Here is a 13,210-nt window from a genome sequence, read left to right as displayed (position 1 = left end):
AGAAACAAGGTTGAAAATATGTTTAGTGTGCCTGCCTTTTTCCAGCACGTGTTACAGCCTTAGCAGATTCTGTTCCAAGCTGAAACACCTGGATCTCACGTCCTGCGTGTCTGTTACCAACAACTCCTTAAAGGGGATCAGGTGAGAGCACTTGACTTTTGGGGTCAATAAAATACCCAGTGTGGGCTGAGGAGGTGGTGCGGCCTGTCAGGCAATAAAGACCCAAGTTGCAATCTCCAGAATCCGTGTAAACAACCAGGAATGGTGGTACCTGCCTGCGACCCCAGTCCTGGGGAGGGAGAGACAGGAGGATCCCGGGACTCACTGGCCAGCCAGCCTAGCTGAGTCTGGGAGCTCCAGCCAGGTTCAGTGAGAGACCCTGTGTGATAAGGAGGAGTGGAATGCAGGAAAAGGGAGACACGAGCCATGAAAGAGGACATCAAGCCAGGGGCTGGGGAGAGGGCACAGGAGTTAAGAGCACATACTGCTCTTGCAGAGGAACCAAGTTCCGGGTGCCCGTGTTGGGCAGCTCAGTTGACTGCAACTCCAGATCCAGAGGTATGATGCCCTCTCCTGGCCACCCTGGGCAACTGCATCCATAGGCACATAACCCTGCCCCCCCTCAACACGCAAATTAAGATTAAAAAGACAATTTAAAGCGAATCATTTTCTGTTTTCAATTCTATCATTTTTTCTTTTTGTGATGGATAAGTACATAAAATTGTAACTGATACTGAAAGTGCGAAATCCTAAGGGAAACTCCGTGGCTTTGGAATGGTCTTTCTAACTGCATAGAAGTCCGCGGAGAGGGATAGAGTGAGGCTGGATCACTGACTCACTCAGTCGTCTATCTGTATCATGTTTTCTTGTTTGTGAGTTCATCACAATCAACTGATCTTGTAAAAATTAGTAACAAAAGGTGGCGAGGAATTGAGGAAGACACCCAAAGTCAACTTCTGGCCACACACAACCTGCACCCACACATATGTGCACTTACACAGAGAAACCCCAAGCCCAGCACTAGTGTGGCTAGCGTCGCAGTGGGAGACATTGGCAGGGACTCCCGGTGAGGACGAGGCGGTTGAGGCGGCCCTGGGCTGTCGTCTCCAGGCTGCGGTGGTGTACTGAGTTGAGCACTGTCTGCAGGAGGCTGCACAGGGTGCCGTTGTTGTTTGTTCTCTCAGCGACGGCTGCCGGAACCTGGAGTATCTGAACCTGTCCTGGTGCGACCAGATCACAAAGGAAGGCATCGAGGCGCTGGTGCGGGGCTGCCGGGGCCTGAAAGCCCTGCTCCTGAGGGGTTGCACACAGGTACAGACACCGGTCAGTCGGTCGGTCGGTCACCTGTTGCCCTGGCTGTGGCAGTCATCTTGACCTGACCCCGTCCCTCTTTCATTTCCGCCCTCCACTCAGTTAGAGGACGAAGCTCTGACACACATTCAGAACCACTGCCACGAGCTCGTGAGCCTCAATCTGCAGTCCTGCTCGGTAAGCGTGGACCCGGCACCTGTGCGCAGCCCCCCTGTGTCCCCCCCCCCCGCCCCCGTGCCCCCTGCCCCGCCCCCGTGCCCCCTGCCCCCCCCGCCCCCGCGCCCCCTGCCCCGCCCCTGTGCCCCCTGCCCCCCCGCCCCCGTGCCCTCTGCCCCCCGTACCCGTGCCCCCTACCCTCCTGCACCTGAGCCCCCTGCCCACCCCCGCCCCCGTGCCCCTGCCCCCGGCCCCGCACCCATGCCCCCTCCCCCCGCACCCGTTCCCCCTGCCCCCCCGTACCCGTGCCCCCATGACCCCGTACCCGTGCCCCTTGCCTCCTTACTCGTGCCCCCTGTCCTGTCCCGTCCCCCTCCCCCATCTACCACACCCCTGCCCCCAATCCTCCACACCGAGACCCTGCCCCCATGCCCCCTCCCCCTGGCACCCATGCCGGCTCTGCACCCGTGCCCAGCCCCCTCCCTGCCCGCATCCACTGCCTGCAGCCCCTTGTCTGGCCGCACTTGCCCAAGGTGGCTGGCAGATGGCCACATCACCCTGCCCTGACTCCTCTTCCTCTGTCTTCATTGGAGCTGTGAGTCTTTGTAAGGTGAGAACAATAATAAGACAGCATGTTCAGCATATCGGCCCCTCCCCCAAATCACAGGAATCAGCCCTGATTGTTCATGTCTACACCTGTACTCATATTTAGAAACATGTGTGAATATGTGTGACATATATATCACACACATATATATATATGAGAGATAGACAGGGTGTCACTGCATAGCCCAGGCTAGCCTAATTCTCATGCCTCAGCATACTAAAAGCTGGGGTTACAGGTGTGGTGGCCAGTATGTCTGGCTGACTCCTTCAAAACAGAAAAATCAGGAATGCTGTCGCTAGGTATCTGTTAGACCTGAACAGCTTGGTAAGATCTCAGTATCTCATTTCTTCTTAATACACTGGGTGGTGGCTCCTCTGATTCCTCGGTGAGAATAGTACTGGGCTGGGGAGCGAGCCCAGTCAGGTAAGCACAAGGACCTGAGTTTGCCCTGAGAACCCATGTGGAAAAGCTGAGCATGGTGGCATGTTCTTATAACGCCAGCACTGGGGAAGGAGAGGCAGTGGGATTCCTCCCGCTTGCTTGCCAGCCCGCCTCCTCTACTTGGTGGGTTCTGAGCCAGAACAGAATGTGTCTCAAAGAAGAAGGTGGCCAGTGCCTGAAGAACGGCACCTGAGATTGTGCGCGCACACGCACACGCGTGCACACACACACACACACGCACGCACGCACGCACGCACGCACGCACACGCACGCACACGCACGCGTACACACGCACACACGTACGTAGCTGTGCTGTAAACGGTGTGTGCAAGAGAAACCAGCATTCTTCTCTAGGCAGTAGCCCTGGGAGGACTATGGGTCTTCCTCACTGCTGCTGTGGGGGTGTGTAGCCCTGGGCTGCATGACCCAAGGGGACCTAGAGTTTTGAGAAACATGAGAAAAAGACCTTGCACTCAGCTTTTGGTAAATAAATCCTAAATCTTAGAGTGCCTGACGGTAGAAGGGAAAACAGTTGTTCACAGCTGCTTCGCAGATCGGCCAAAGGCAGGCCCTAGTTACAGAGTTAACACTGGCCGGTGGTAAGCCTAGAGGATAGGCACATGCTTATGACTGCATGAATTAGTGTATTGGAGTGCAAAGATTGTTCCAGATCTTTACAGAAAATGAAATAGAACGCCAAGGAATTTATCAGTAACTAGTTTTCCTTTTCTCTAAATTGTTTGGTGAGATGCTACATACATGTAAACACAACACGATTTCTGTGAGTACAGGAAGAATCACCGTTTGCACATTTAGCCGCATACTGACGTGTCTTTTAACTAGGAAGTCTCATGAGTTCTTTATTTCATGTTTTATCATGAGTTTATGAATTTCTCCCGAAAACAGTCTCTCTTGATGACTCTTTGGGTAGAATCTTGACTTCCAGTGTCTAGTGTTAGCAATATACTAGGCTAGTTTATAGCTGTGCAGAAGCCTCTCTCTACTCGTTTGTTGAGTAGTACTGGGATTGAACTCGAGGGAGAGAGAGCCTCTTGCATGTCAGGCAGGGACCTACCAACTTAGTGATAGCCTGGACTTACCTATTTACTGTTATTTTGGTTTTAGACAGGTTTGTTTGAGACAGGGTCTCACTCTGTAGACCAGGCTGGCTCCAGACTCACAGATTCGCCTGCCTCCGCCTCTGAAGTGCTGGGATCAAAGGTGTGGCCACCACACCTGGCTGCTTTCTTTTTCTTTTTCTTAAAGGTAGAGTTTCACTTTATGTAGTCCAGGATGGGCTAGAACTGGCGATCCTCCTACCTCAGCCTTCTTAGTGCCAGGACTACAGGCGAGTGCTGTCACAGCCAGCCTGCTTGTGTTTTGTGGGGGTGTCAGGGTGAAGTGCTGGTGGGCAGCAGGAGACTCGTTCTCCTGACCTGAGTCTCCTGTCCTGAGTCAGTGCTGGGCCTGACTCCTGTACCCTTCTTTCTCCCCAGCGCATCACTGATGAGGGCGTGGTGCAGCTCTGCAGGGGCTGCCACCGGCTGCAGGCTCTGTGCCTCTCGGGTTGTAGCAACCTCACGGATGCATCTCTCACGGCCCTGGGCTTGAACTGCCCCAGATTGCAGTGAGTATGACCCACTTTGCTCTGTGGTTCTAGGAGGACCAGGCTTCCAGAGGGGAGAGGGGTGGGGGAACCAAGAGCTGGTAGGTGGACTGGGCTAAGGCAGTGCCACACCCACTGGGGAGGAAGGTGTGGAGCAGGATGGCTTTTTAAAGAACATTTTAAAGCATCTTTTTAATGATTTATTTATTCTTATTTTATGTCCATTAGTGTTTTGCTTGCATGTATGTCTGTGAGGGTGTCAGGTCCTCTGCAACTGGAGTTACAGTTGTGAGCTGCCATGTGGGTGCTGGGAATTGAACCTGGGTCCTCTGGGAGAGCAGCCAGTGCTCTTAACTGCTGAACCATCTCTCCAGCCCCGCAGGATGCCTCTTACCATGTTGTTTCTTGCTCTGTTTCATGCATTGGCCCATAATTTGACTCGTGCTGTTCTGCTCTGGCCATTCGTGTGGTCTGCCAGTGAACAGACTGAGGTGGGGCTCTGCGGCCCCTGCCACTGGAGGGGTAAACTGGGAAAGTAGCAGCGGCTTGCCTGCTGTCTCCTGAATACCGGAAAACGCGTTGGCTACCGAGGCAGAGTCACTGTCCACTGCCCCAGGCACTGACCCTGCACATACAGGAGCTTGGTGCCTGACAGTAGCTGCTCACTGTAGGCCTGTGCCACCCTGACTCAACTCGACACATCCACGTGAGCGGACACTCACTCTCAGCAGAAACTGAGACCCAGAGGAAAGTCAGTTTGTCCTGCATCTCATGATGGATGAGGAGAGAAGCAAGAATTGTAACCTGTAGCTTTCTATTTCAAAACCAGCAGTTTTTTGTTTTGATTTGTTTTTTGAGACAGGATTTCTCTGTGTAGTCCTGGCTGTCCTGGAACTCACTCTGTAGCCCAGGCTGACTTCAAACTCACAGAGATCCACCTGTCTCTGCCTCCTGAGTGCTGGGATTAAAGGTGTGCACCACCACTGCCTAGCAAAACCAGTAGTCTTTTTTTGTTTGTTTGTTTTTTGGGTTTTTTTTTGTTGTTTGTTTGTTTGTTTTTTGAGACAGGGTTTCTCTGTGTAGTCCTGGCTGTCCTGGATCTTGCTCTGTGGACCAGGCTGGCCTCCAACTCACAGAGATCCACCTGCCTCTGCCTTCCAAGTGCTGGGATTAAAGGCGTGTGCCGCCACCGCCTAGCAAAACCAGTAGTCTTAACCCAAACAGCTATACAAGAGGTGGTGGGAGAGAGTTATATTTATTTTATTTTTTTTTTACATTCCAGTAAAACTGTTTCAATTCTTTTTCTTTTCTCTTTCTCTTCCTTTCTTCCTTCTTTCCTTACTTTTTTTTTTTTTTTTTTGAGATTTATTTATTTATTATGTATACAGTATTTTGCCTGCAGGCCAGAAGAGGGCACCAGATCAAGTTACAGATGGCTGTGAGCCACCATGTGGTTGCTGGGAATTGAACTCAGGACCTCTGGGAGAGCAGCCAGTGCTCTTAACTTCTGAGCCATCTCTTCAGCCCCTCCTGTTTCAATTCTTATGAGAATTAACTCATGCTTTTGTATAGCAAAAATTCATTTTAATTGTGTTAAAAACAAACAAACAAACAGTGGTGGGCAGGCTCCTGGATCACTGTCCGTGCCTGTGAGGAGACATGAGGACTCCACTCCAGTCCCCCATCCTGGTGCCACTCGTGGGTCCTGAGGCTGTGTTTGCATGCGACAGCAGCTCGGTGTGCCGCAGAACAGCAGACTGGAGGGTGTGCGGCATGCAGTGTGTTTGTTGTTAACCAGGCTCTCATGCTTTTTCTCCCCTCGCCCCCTCCCAGAATTTTGGAGGCTGCCCGATGCTCCCATTTGACTGACGCAGGCTTTACACTCTTAGCTCGGGTAAGGCATTGAGTTTGAAATACAACCATGTTGTAATTAACCCCCCATAGTTCAAAGTTACTTAGGTAGTTTTGGGGAGCACAAAGAAACAAAGAGACGAACATGAGGTCGGAGGATAGAACCCTTTTGGGAGGTTTTGTTCTTTTTTCTCAGCTAGCCAGGACTCTAGGGAGATCCTGGAAGGCATGTTGAACTTTTCAGCATAACATTGTCAGTTACAAAGTTCATGTTAAGAACTGTGTGCATTGAGAAAAAATGTTGGGCCACATTCATAGCTCTCCTCGGGCACGTGTGGCCCACAGGGTGCAGTTTGGACCTGCCTGCAGAGCATTCTAGAAGGAGTTCAGGTCTCACTGTCCCTCAGTTGTCAGTGAGGCCCATCTGGAACAGAACTTCCTCTCCAGTGGCAGGTGCCCTTTCTATGTGAACCCAACTTGGCCTCTGCTCAGCTTCTCCTGCAGGGCCGTGCTCTGCCCTCTGGAATACTGCCTGTGGTACCCTGTCTGTGTCCTCCTGTCCTTACCTCCCACAGGACAGAGCATCCATTTCTAGGCCCTCCTCGAGTCTGTGGTGAGAAAGATGTGTCAACCCTCTCTGGGTTGAGAGGATGATGTGGCCTCCAGTAGTCACGGCCATCCTCCGAAGTGAGCCCTGACTGGGAGGGCAGCCTTCTGAATTGCTGGTTTAGACCTGCTGTAGAAGTAGGGCCCATTCCTCAGGGGACCGGGGGAGCTGCCGGGCCACTCTTCACGTGTCTTGTGGCCTTTTTCAGAATTGCCATGACCTGGAGAAGATGGATCTTGAAGAATGTGTCCTGGTGAGTGGACTTCTGGCCGCCCCTTGGGCTGCTCTGTCACTGCTAGGGGCCTGGTGTGGTAGCAAGCCCGGCTGCCATTCCCCAGCATGGCGGTGGGGACTGGGCCCCTTTAGACCACTTGTAATGGGAACTTCAGACAGACTAGAGCAGGAACATGCAAGAGAGCACCATCCATTTCCAAGCATAAGCAGGATCCCCTTTATTTTACACAGCCTGTGAGAGGAATGAACCTGCATGTCAGGTTCTAGGGTATCTACAGAGAAGGGTGTCCTGGGGAACTCCTTTGTTCACCTGCTTCTGTGTCCTGTCTAGGCTCCCTCAGGCACCAGAAGCAAGGCCAAACAAGAGTGTGCCTCCCCAGGAATCGACAGTTTGAGCCCAGTGTGCTTGGAAGAGGTGTTAGTTTTCTTTTGTACCCTCTGACCCCCACGCTCAGGAGAAGCCAGGATTAGGTATTAAGTCCTGGCACAGAAGCCACACTGACAGCATTTGTTTCTCTCCAGATTACTGACAGCACCCTCATCCAGCTCTCCATTCACTGTCCCAAGCTGCAAGCCCTGGTGAGTCTGAGTTATTGGCGATAGTAATGTCTTACGAATGTCTTAATAAGCAAAGGACACTCCCCCCCGCAAGTGCCATATGGGTCCCTTTCTGTAAAGCCACTGTCGCTCTTGGTCTAAAGATCTCCTTGTTGGGCTAACTTGGGCTGTGGGCTATCTGGATGTTACTGCTTCCATTGTAGGAAGTGAAGCTGGTAGGGACCAAAGCCCATCACTTCAGTTAACCTCATATTCAGCTTGTATAATGCCCTCACATGGACCAAAGATTGGGGCCACCCTCCTGCTAGGTTTGCCTTTCATAGTCTCTCGGCTGCATGGGAAAAGAGGTCTGAGCATGTTCTGGAAGATCTAACGGCAGCCGTGGTAGGGGTTCCTGTGAGAAGAGGACCCATTCACTGCCCTTCTTGGGAATGCCTTCCAGTAACCAGTTCTCCCTAGGGTGTTTGAGCACCAAAAACCCCTCTCAATGCAGTCCTCCTTTTTTATTCATGCCGCTTCTAGAAATGGGACTTAGGAGTAAACTGAACTGTGACACCACGAATCAGGTGGGCTGAGGTGACAGCTGTGAGTTCAGCTCCTGGAAGACGACACAGAAGACTTTTAGGTGTGAGCTCAGCCTGGCCGGCATGTAGAGACCACATTTCAAAGAACAAGGTCAAAAAAAGCTTCCTCCAGAAATCAAAGAGCCTAAAGTGAAAACGGCCAAGGATAAGTAGCAGCCAGTGAGGCCTGTAGCCACAGTGGGAACCACCTCAGAGTTGAGTCTGGAGAGAAATGCTGTAGCTGCAGATTCTCACTGCAGGCTGTCCTGAGGGCTTCTCTGACCAGGGACTGTTCTCATTGGAGAATACAGGAAATTCAGGCAACAGCAACCTGTTCTCCGCTCTGAAACTTGAATCTTTGTGTAGGGGATGTGCCCTAATGTCTTTAGAACTTGTAAGCATCTCTGGATGTTGAGATTTAGAAGACATTAGACTCTCCCATGTGCCCACAAATAGTTTCTCCCCAGAAGCCCACACCACCTCCAGCACAGATCCCCTACCATAGCCTGGCTGGGACTGTTAGCTTTCCTTATTGGATGAGAATGCACACAAACCCATGGTGGTGGTTTTCTGATGAGCCAACTTTGGCATCATATGCTTTATAGGATGTCATCAGCTTGCTGATACTGTGAGTGGCATGTGCTTTTCTTTCAGCTTATCTGTTTATGTCTCTTAGAGACAGGGAGTTGAGTGTTAATTTGACCTAGTCTGACTTTTAAAACCATGTGTCTGTGGGCATGCACATGAGTGCAGCGCCCAGAGCCCAGAAGGTTCAGATTCCCTGTAGCTGGAGTTACAGGTGGTTGCGAGCTGCCCTGTGTGGGTTGTCTGTAAGAGCCTACAAGCTTTTGATCACCTAGTCATCTCTCCCCTGCTGGCCTTTTTAAGTCTTCTCAGTCCTGAGGCTCAGCCCACATCCCTGCCCCTGCCATACATCCCTGCCCCTGCCACACAGGCATTCTGCCACCAGGCTACACCCTTCAACCCTTGGCTTTGTTTGGAATCAGTTTGTGTAGCCTAGGCTAGCCAGGAGTTCACAGTCCTGCCTCAGCCTCCCTGAACAACCATACCTGCCTAATTCCTACTCCCCTGCCTTAGCCATGCTAGGCACTACTCTTGCCACTGAACTGATCCTGAGCCCAGATCTCTACCTTTGAATGGGAAGATCTAGTCATTGGCGTTCAATGTGATGGCTACAGCTGGGCCGTGACCTCTATTTACTATTGCTTTTAGTTTTCTCTTTCTCTGCTTTTTTGGCGCTTCTTTGGAATAATTTGTCTTTAACGTTTTATCTTACCCTTTGACTCTGTAGTTCTATCTGTGCGTTGATTTTTTTTTACCTTTAAACAGTAAACATTAAACATTTCTTTTTTTTTTAAATATTTTTTTTTATTTTTATTTCATGTACATTGGTGCTGTGCTGCATGTATGTCTGTGTGAGCGTGTCAACTCCCCTGGAACTGGAGTTACAGACAGTTGTGAGCTGCCATGTGGGTGCTGGGAATTGAACCCGGATCCTCTGGAAGAACAGCCAGTACTCTTAACCTCTGAGCCATCTCTCCAGCCCCGTAAATGTGCTTTCTGTAAATCCAAGGTGGCCTCCTGCTGTGGGATTTCTAGGAAGGACTGGGCCCGTGGTTTAAGACTGCCACTGTGGAGGACAGCCAGGACCCTTGGGCTCTGCCCCAGAGATAGGGCATGCGCCTGCGCAGTGAGTGCTGGGACCATCCCAACCACTGTGAGGCTCAGGCATCGTCAGGAAGGCACTGTGCCATGACAGCCATCTGGCATCAAAGGAGGGAGTCAGCAAGGACGGGGCAGCAAATCCTCTCCCTGACATACTCGTGTGTGCTCAGAGCACCAGGTGGCTTCTTCAGCAGCCGACCAGCTCTTACAGTATTGCACCACCATCTCCAGCGTGACTGCTGGAGACCAGGGAAGGCTCAGGCTCAGGCAGGGGACTGGGTCTCATTCCTCAGGCTGTGGCTCATCACACCTCTGCTGGCAGGCTACTCCTGAGGTGTCCCTTAGGAAGCATTGCACCATAGTAGAGAGTACATTTCTGACTCCAGGCAGACCCCCAGCACCCAGCAGAGGAGGAGAAAGCCAGCACAGGTACAAAAGCACAGCCTCATTTCTCTGCTGAAGTACCTGCCTCAGCTTTAAAGTCTTCCTTATTAGCTGGGTGGTGCACGCCTTTAATCCCAGCACTCAAGAGGCAGAGGCAGGTGGAGCTCTGTGAGTTTGAGGCCAGCCTGGTCTACAGAGAGCTTGCCTTTAAAAACATCCCCCCAAAAAAAATCCAAAAAAAAGTCCTTATACTTTGTCATCTACATTGACTTTCAACTAAGTGCCTAGACACAGAGCCTCTATTTAAATATCAAGAAGGCAAGAGAAGATGGGGAAGCCAGGCAGGGACCTTAGGGCTGTGGACTGCGTGAGTCCATGGGGGGCAGGGTTGCTTTTGCTTTGTACATCCCAGCTAGGTTCTAAAGGAGCTGACAACTCGAAATGCTGAGATGGGAAGAAATCCCAAAGAATCTGTTCTTTCTGACAGTAATTCTCCCCTAGCCCCAGAGAAAACTGTGCTTCCCCACCCTGCCAGTAAAGGGTGAGTGGAGAGCTAGGATCTCTCATCTTTGCCCAGTAGTAACAATAACCATCTCCCAGCCCCCACATGCAGTATCACTGGAGACCACAGGGAGGCACTCACCAGGTGGCAGTCACATGTCCCCGCACCTGAATCAGGGCTGTTTGGGAGTCTGAACGCCCACCTCTACCTAGCAGTAACAGGGCACCTGCCCCATGGGATCAGACTGGGATGGGGACTCCTGGCCACTGTATGTTGACAACAGAGCATTACCGCACAGCAATGTCGTGCCACAGGCCTGGTGCAATGAGATGTAAATAGGACATTTTAATGTCTGGGATACAACAGAACAATCTGGACTCATGAGAAGAGATGGTCAGTGGGCACCACCATCAAGATGACAAGTCCAGATAATATGAAAGCATTTAAAGTGGACTTCAGAGAAACATTCCAGCTAGAAATTATGAAAACACAGTAAAACCAACAGAAAGTCAATGTCTGTGACTAGATTCAGTATATTCAAGTGTTCAGAAAATTAAAACCACAGTTCAGTGGGCGGCCTTAAAGCAGAGTGGAGGACCCAAAAACAGAGATGGCTTACTCTTGGCAAGTGAGAACAGCCTGAAGAAAATAAAGAACAAGAGGGGTAGTTTAGGGCCTTAGGGAGCTGGAACAGAAGATGTCACAGTCACAGTATCACAATTAGAACTGAAACAGCTAAAAATTCCAAAGTTGGTAAAATGTTCCTGTAGGTTCAAGCTAATCAAACCTCAGACAGACCAATGCTCACCACGGCCACCACCACCATCATCATCCATTCTCCAGCCACCAAAGCCAGTTCCTCACGAGGAACCTCGAGCAGACACTGCCTCATCAAAGGCTGAGAATTCACTGTCTCCAAAACAAAACAAAAAACAAAGGCTGAGAATTCTCAGCTCTGGATCCTGTGTGGTGGAGATCTCCTTTAGAGGAAGTGCTGGGCGAACATGGAAAAACAGGGACCCTTGTGAACTGCTGGTGGGAATGGAAAATGGTTCCACTACCCCAGAAAGCAAAGTGGTGGGTCCTCGGCACGTTACAAACTTCAGTTGCTGGGTATGTGAAAACAACAAAAGAAAACAAAACAAACAAACAAACAAAACAAAAAATAAAACACCACCAACAAAATGGAACGAAGCCAACCTGAGAGGGGGATGTGAGAGACAGCCACGGCCATCCAAACTGAAAGCATTAATCCACAACAGTCAAAGGGAATCAACCCAAATGTCTGTCCATCAATAGGTGAATGCAATATGCTGCATACACACATGGAGAATGTTGTTCAACAGGAGGAAGAAAATCCTGGCACATGCTTCACGACAGATGAGTTTGAGGACATGATGCTAAGTGAAGTAAGCCATTCCCCCAAAGACAGGTGTCATCTTCTGTAGGGGTTTGCCACTTCTCTGAGATGCCCAGTCAGAGTCGCATGGGCAGAAGCTGAGGGAAGGATGCATCCTGCAGTGAGCGCACTGTGAACAGGTCCCAGAGCCCCACTGAGTAATAACCTTAACTAGAGAATTACAGGCTTTCAGCTCAAGATGGCAACAGAAAGGTTACACGTGGAAACTGAAGAGCAGGCTTCTAGATAAGAGCAGTCAAGGGGGACCTCAGAGTGAAAGGGAGGTGAGCTGAATGAAAGTCACATCACTGTGGGAGAACTAAGAGCTCTGCAGACTCTCACACCAATGCTTGCATTGGAGAAAGGTCCCAATGATTTCATTTTTCAATCCAAGAAGCCAGAAAAAAGTAAAATAAGGCCCAAACTCAAAGGACAGACCATGGTAGACACGAGTGAGACTGAGAAGCAATCAGGACAGCAGTGTCATGGAGACTGCTGCTGCTTTGGAAAGAGGCCCTCAGGCCGGCTGTCCCCAGCTCTGTCCAGGCTGAGCGTCCTTACCCAAAAACGTGTGGGACGTAGGCGTTTGGGCTTCCAGACTGTTTCATCACACGCTTGTCATACACACTTACACAGTGTGCTTGGGATTAGGGCCCAAGCTAAAAACAAATTCATTTCTATCTTGCTACTGTGTTCAGCTGCGGCTTGTCTCAGGAGGTTGCCTGTGGATTTCCTATGTGTGGAAATACTGTGGTGATACTCAAACATTTTTAAATTTTGGAGAATTTAAAATTTTCACATTATGGATACACTTAACTACATAAATTTGACAACATGGGTGAAATGGACCAATAACTCATTTGATGTAAAATAACCTCCAAACTTCTCTTAAGGAAATTCACTTACTCTCTAAATTCCCCCAAATGTTCATATACAAATGGATTTGCTTAGAGTTCTTCCTAACATTTAAAGAATTAACAGGATTCTATACTGTGGAGCTTTCTGATAAGTGTAGCATCATAGTCCCAGTAACCCTGGGATCAAAAGAAAAGCCATGGGCAGGCTCAGTGGGGAAGGGTGATTGCTGCCAAGCTTGATCCAGATGGTGGCAGAAAACAGCCAACACCCTCAGTTGTCCTCTGACCTCCACTTCTACCGTGCATTGGCTTACACGGCCTGCACATCCGGGGATCTCTGCCCATCCAGGACATCCTGTCTTCTGCTAAGCTCTGAACCTACATTCTTGTCCACCAGCTGGGGCACTGCAGCATACCCCGCCCTTTCCTACTCGGCCCCAATACCTCA

At 50.4% G+C, this 13,210-nt stretch overlaps 1 protein-coding gene across 4 annotated transcripts in view; it reads left to right on the top strand.

Moving 5' to 3' along the window:
- The window catches only part of Fbxl2 (F-box and leucine rich repeat protein 2), a 58,927-nt gene that overhangs the window by 42,863 nt on the left and 2,854 nt on the right, over window positions 1–13,210 (top strand). For 2 of the 4 annotated variants that reach the window (XR_005092048.1, XM_028893006.2), the window contains exons 7-13: window positions 46–141; window positions 1,185–1,311; window positions 1,414–1,488; window positions 4,012–4,142; window positions 5,955–6,015; window positions 6,788–6,832; window positions 7,336–7,392. Coding sequence is in view for 3 of the 4 variants with exons in the window: in XM_028893006.2 (XP_028748839.1) it covers window positions 46–141; window positions 1,185–1,311; window positions 1,414–1,488; window positions 4,012–4,142; window positions 5,955–6,015; window positions 6,788–6,832; window positions 7,336–7,392 (592 nt within the window). In the remaining variant the exon portion in view is untranslated. Of the gene's footprint in view, window positions 1–26; window positions 142–1,184; window positions 1,312–1,413; window positions 1,489–4,011; window positions 4,143–5,954; window positions 6,016–6,787; window positions 6,833–7,335; window positions 7,393–13,210 lie in introns of all 4 variants that reach the window. The other 2 variants (XM_028893007.2, XM_028893009.2) reach the window with 1 other exon arrangement.

The sequence above is a fragment of the Peromyscus leucopus genome, chromosome 7, assembly GCF_004664715.2.
Source record: "Peromyscus leucopus breed LL Stock chromosome 7, UCI_PerLeu_2.1, whole genome shotgun sequence".
NCBI lineage: Eukaryota > Metazoa > Chordata > Mammalia > Rodentia > Cricetidae > Peromyscus > Peromyscus leucopus.
Note: the sequence above shows the minus strand (reverse complement) of the source record. Positions and strands in the feature narration are given on the sequence as shown.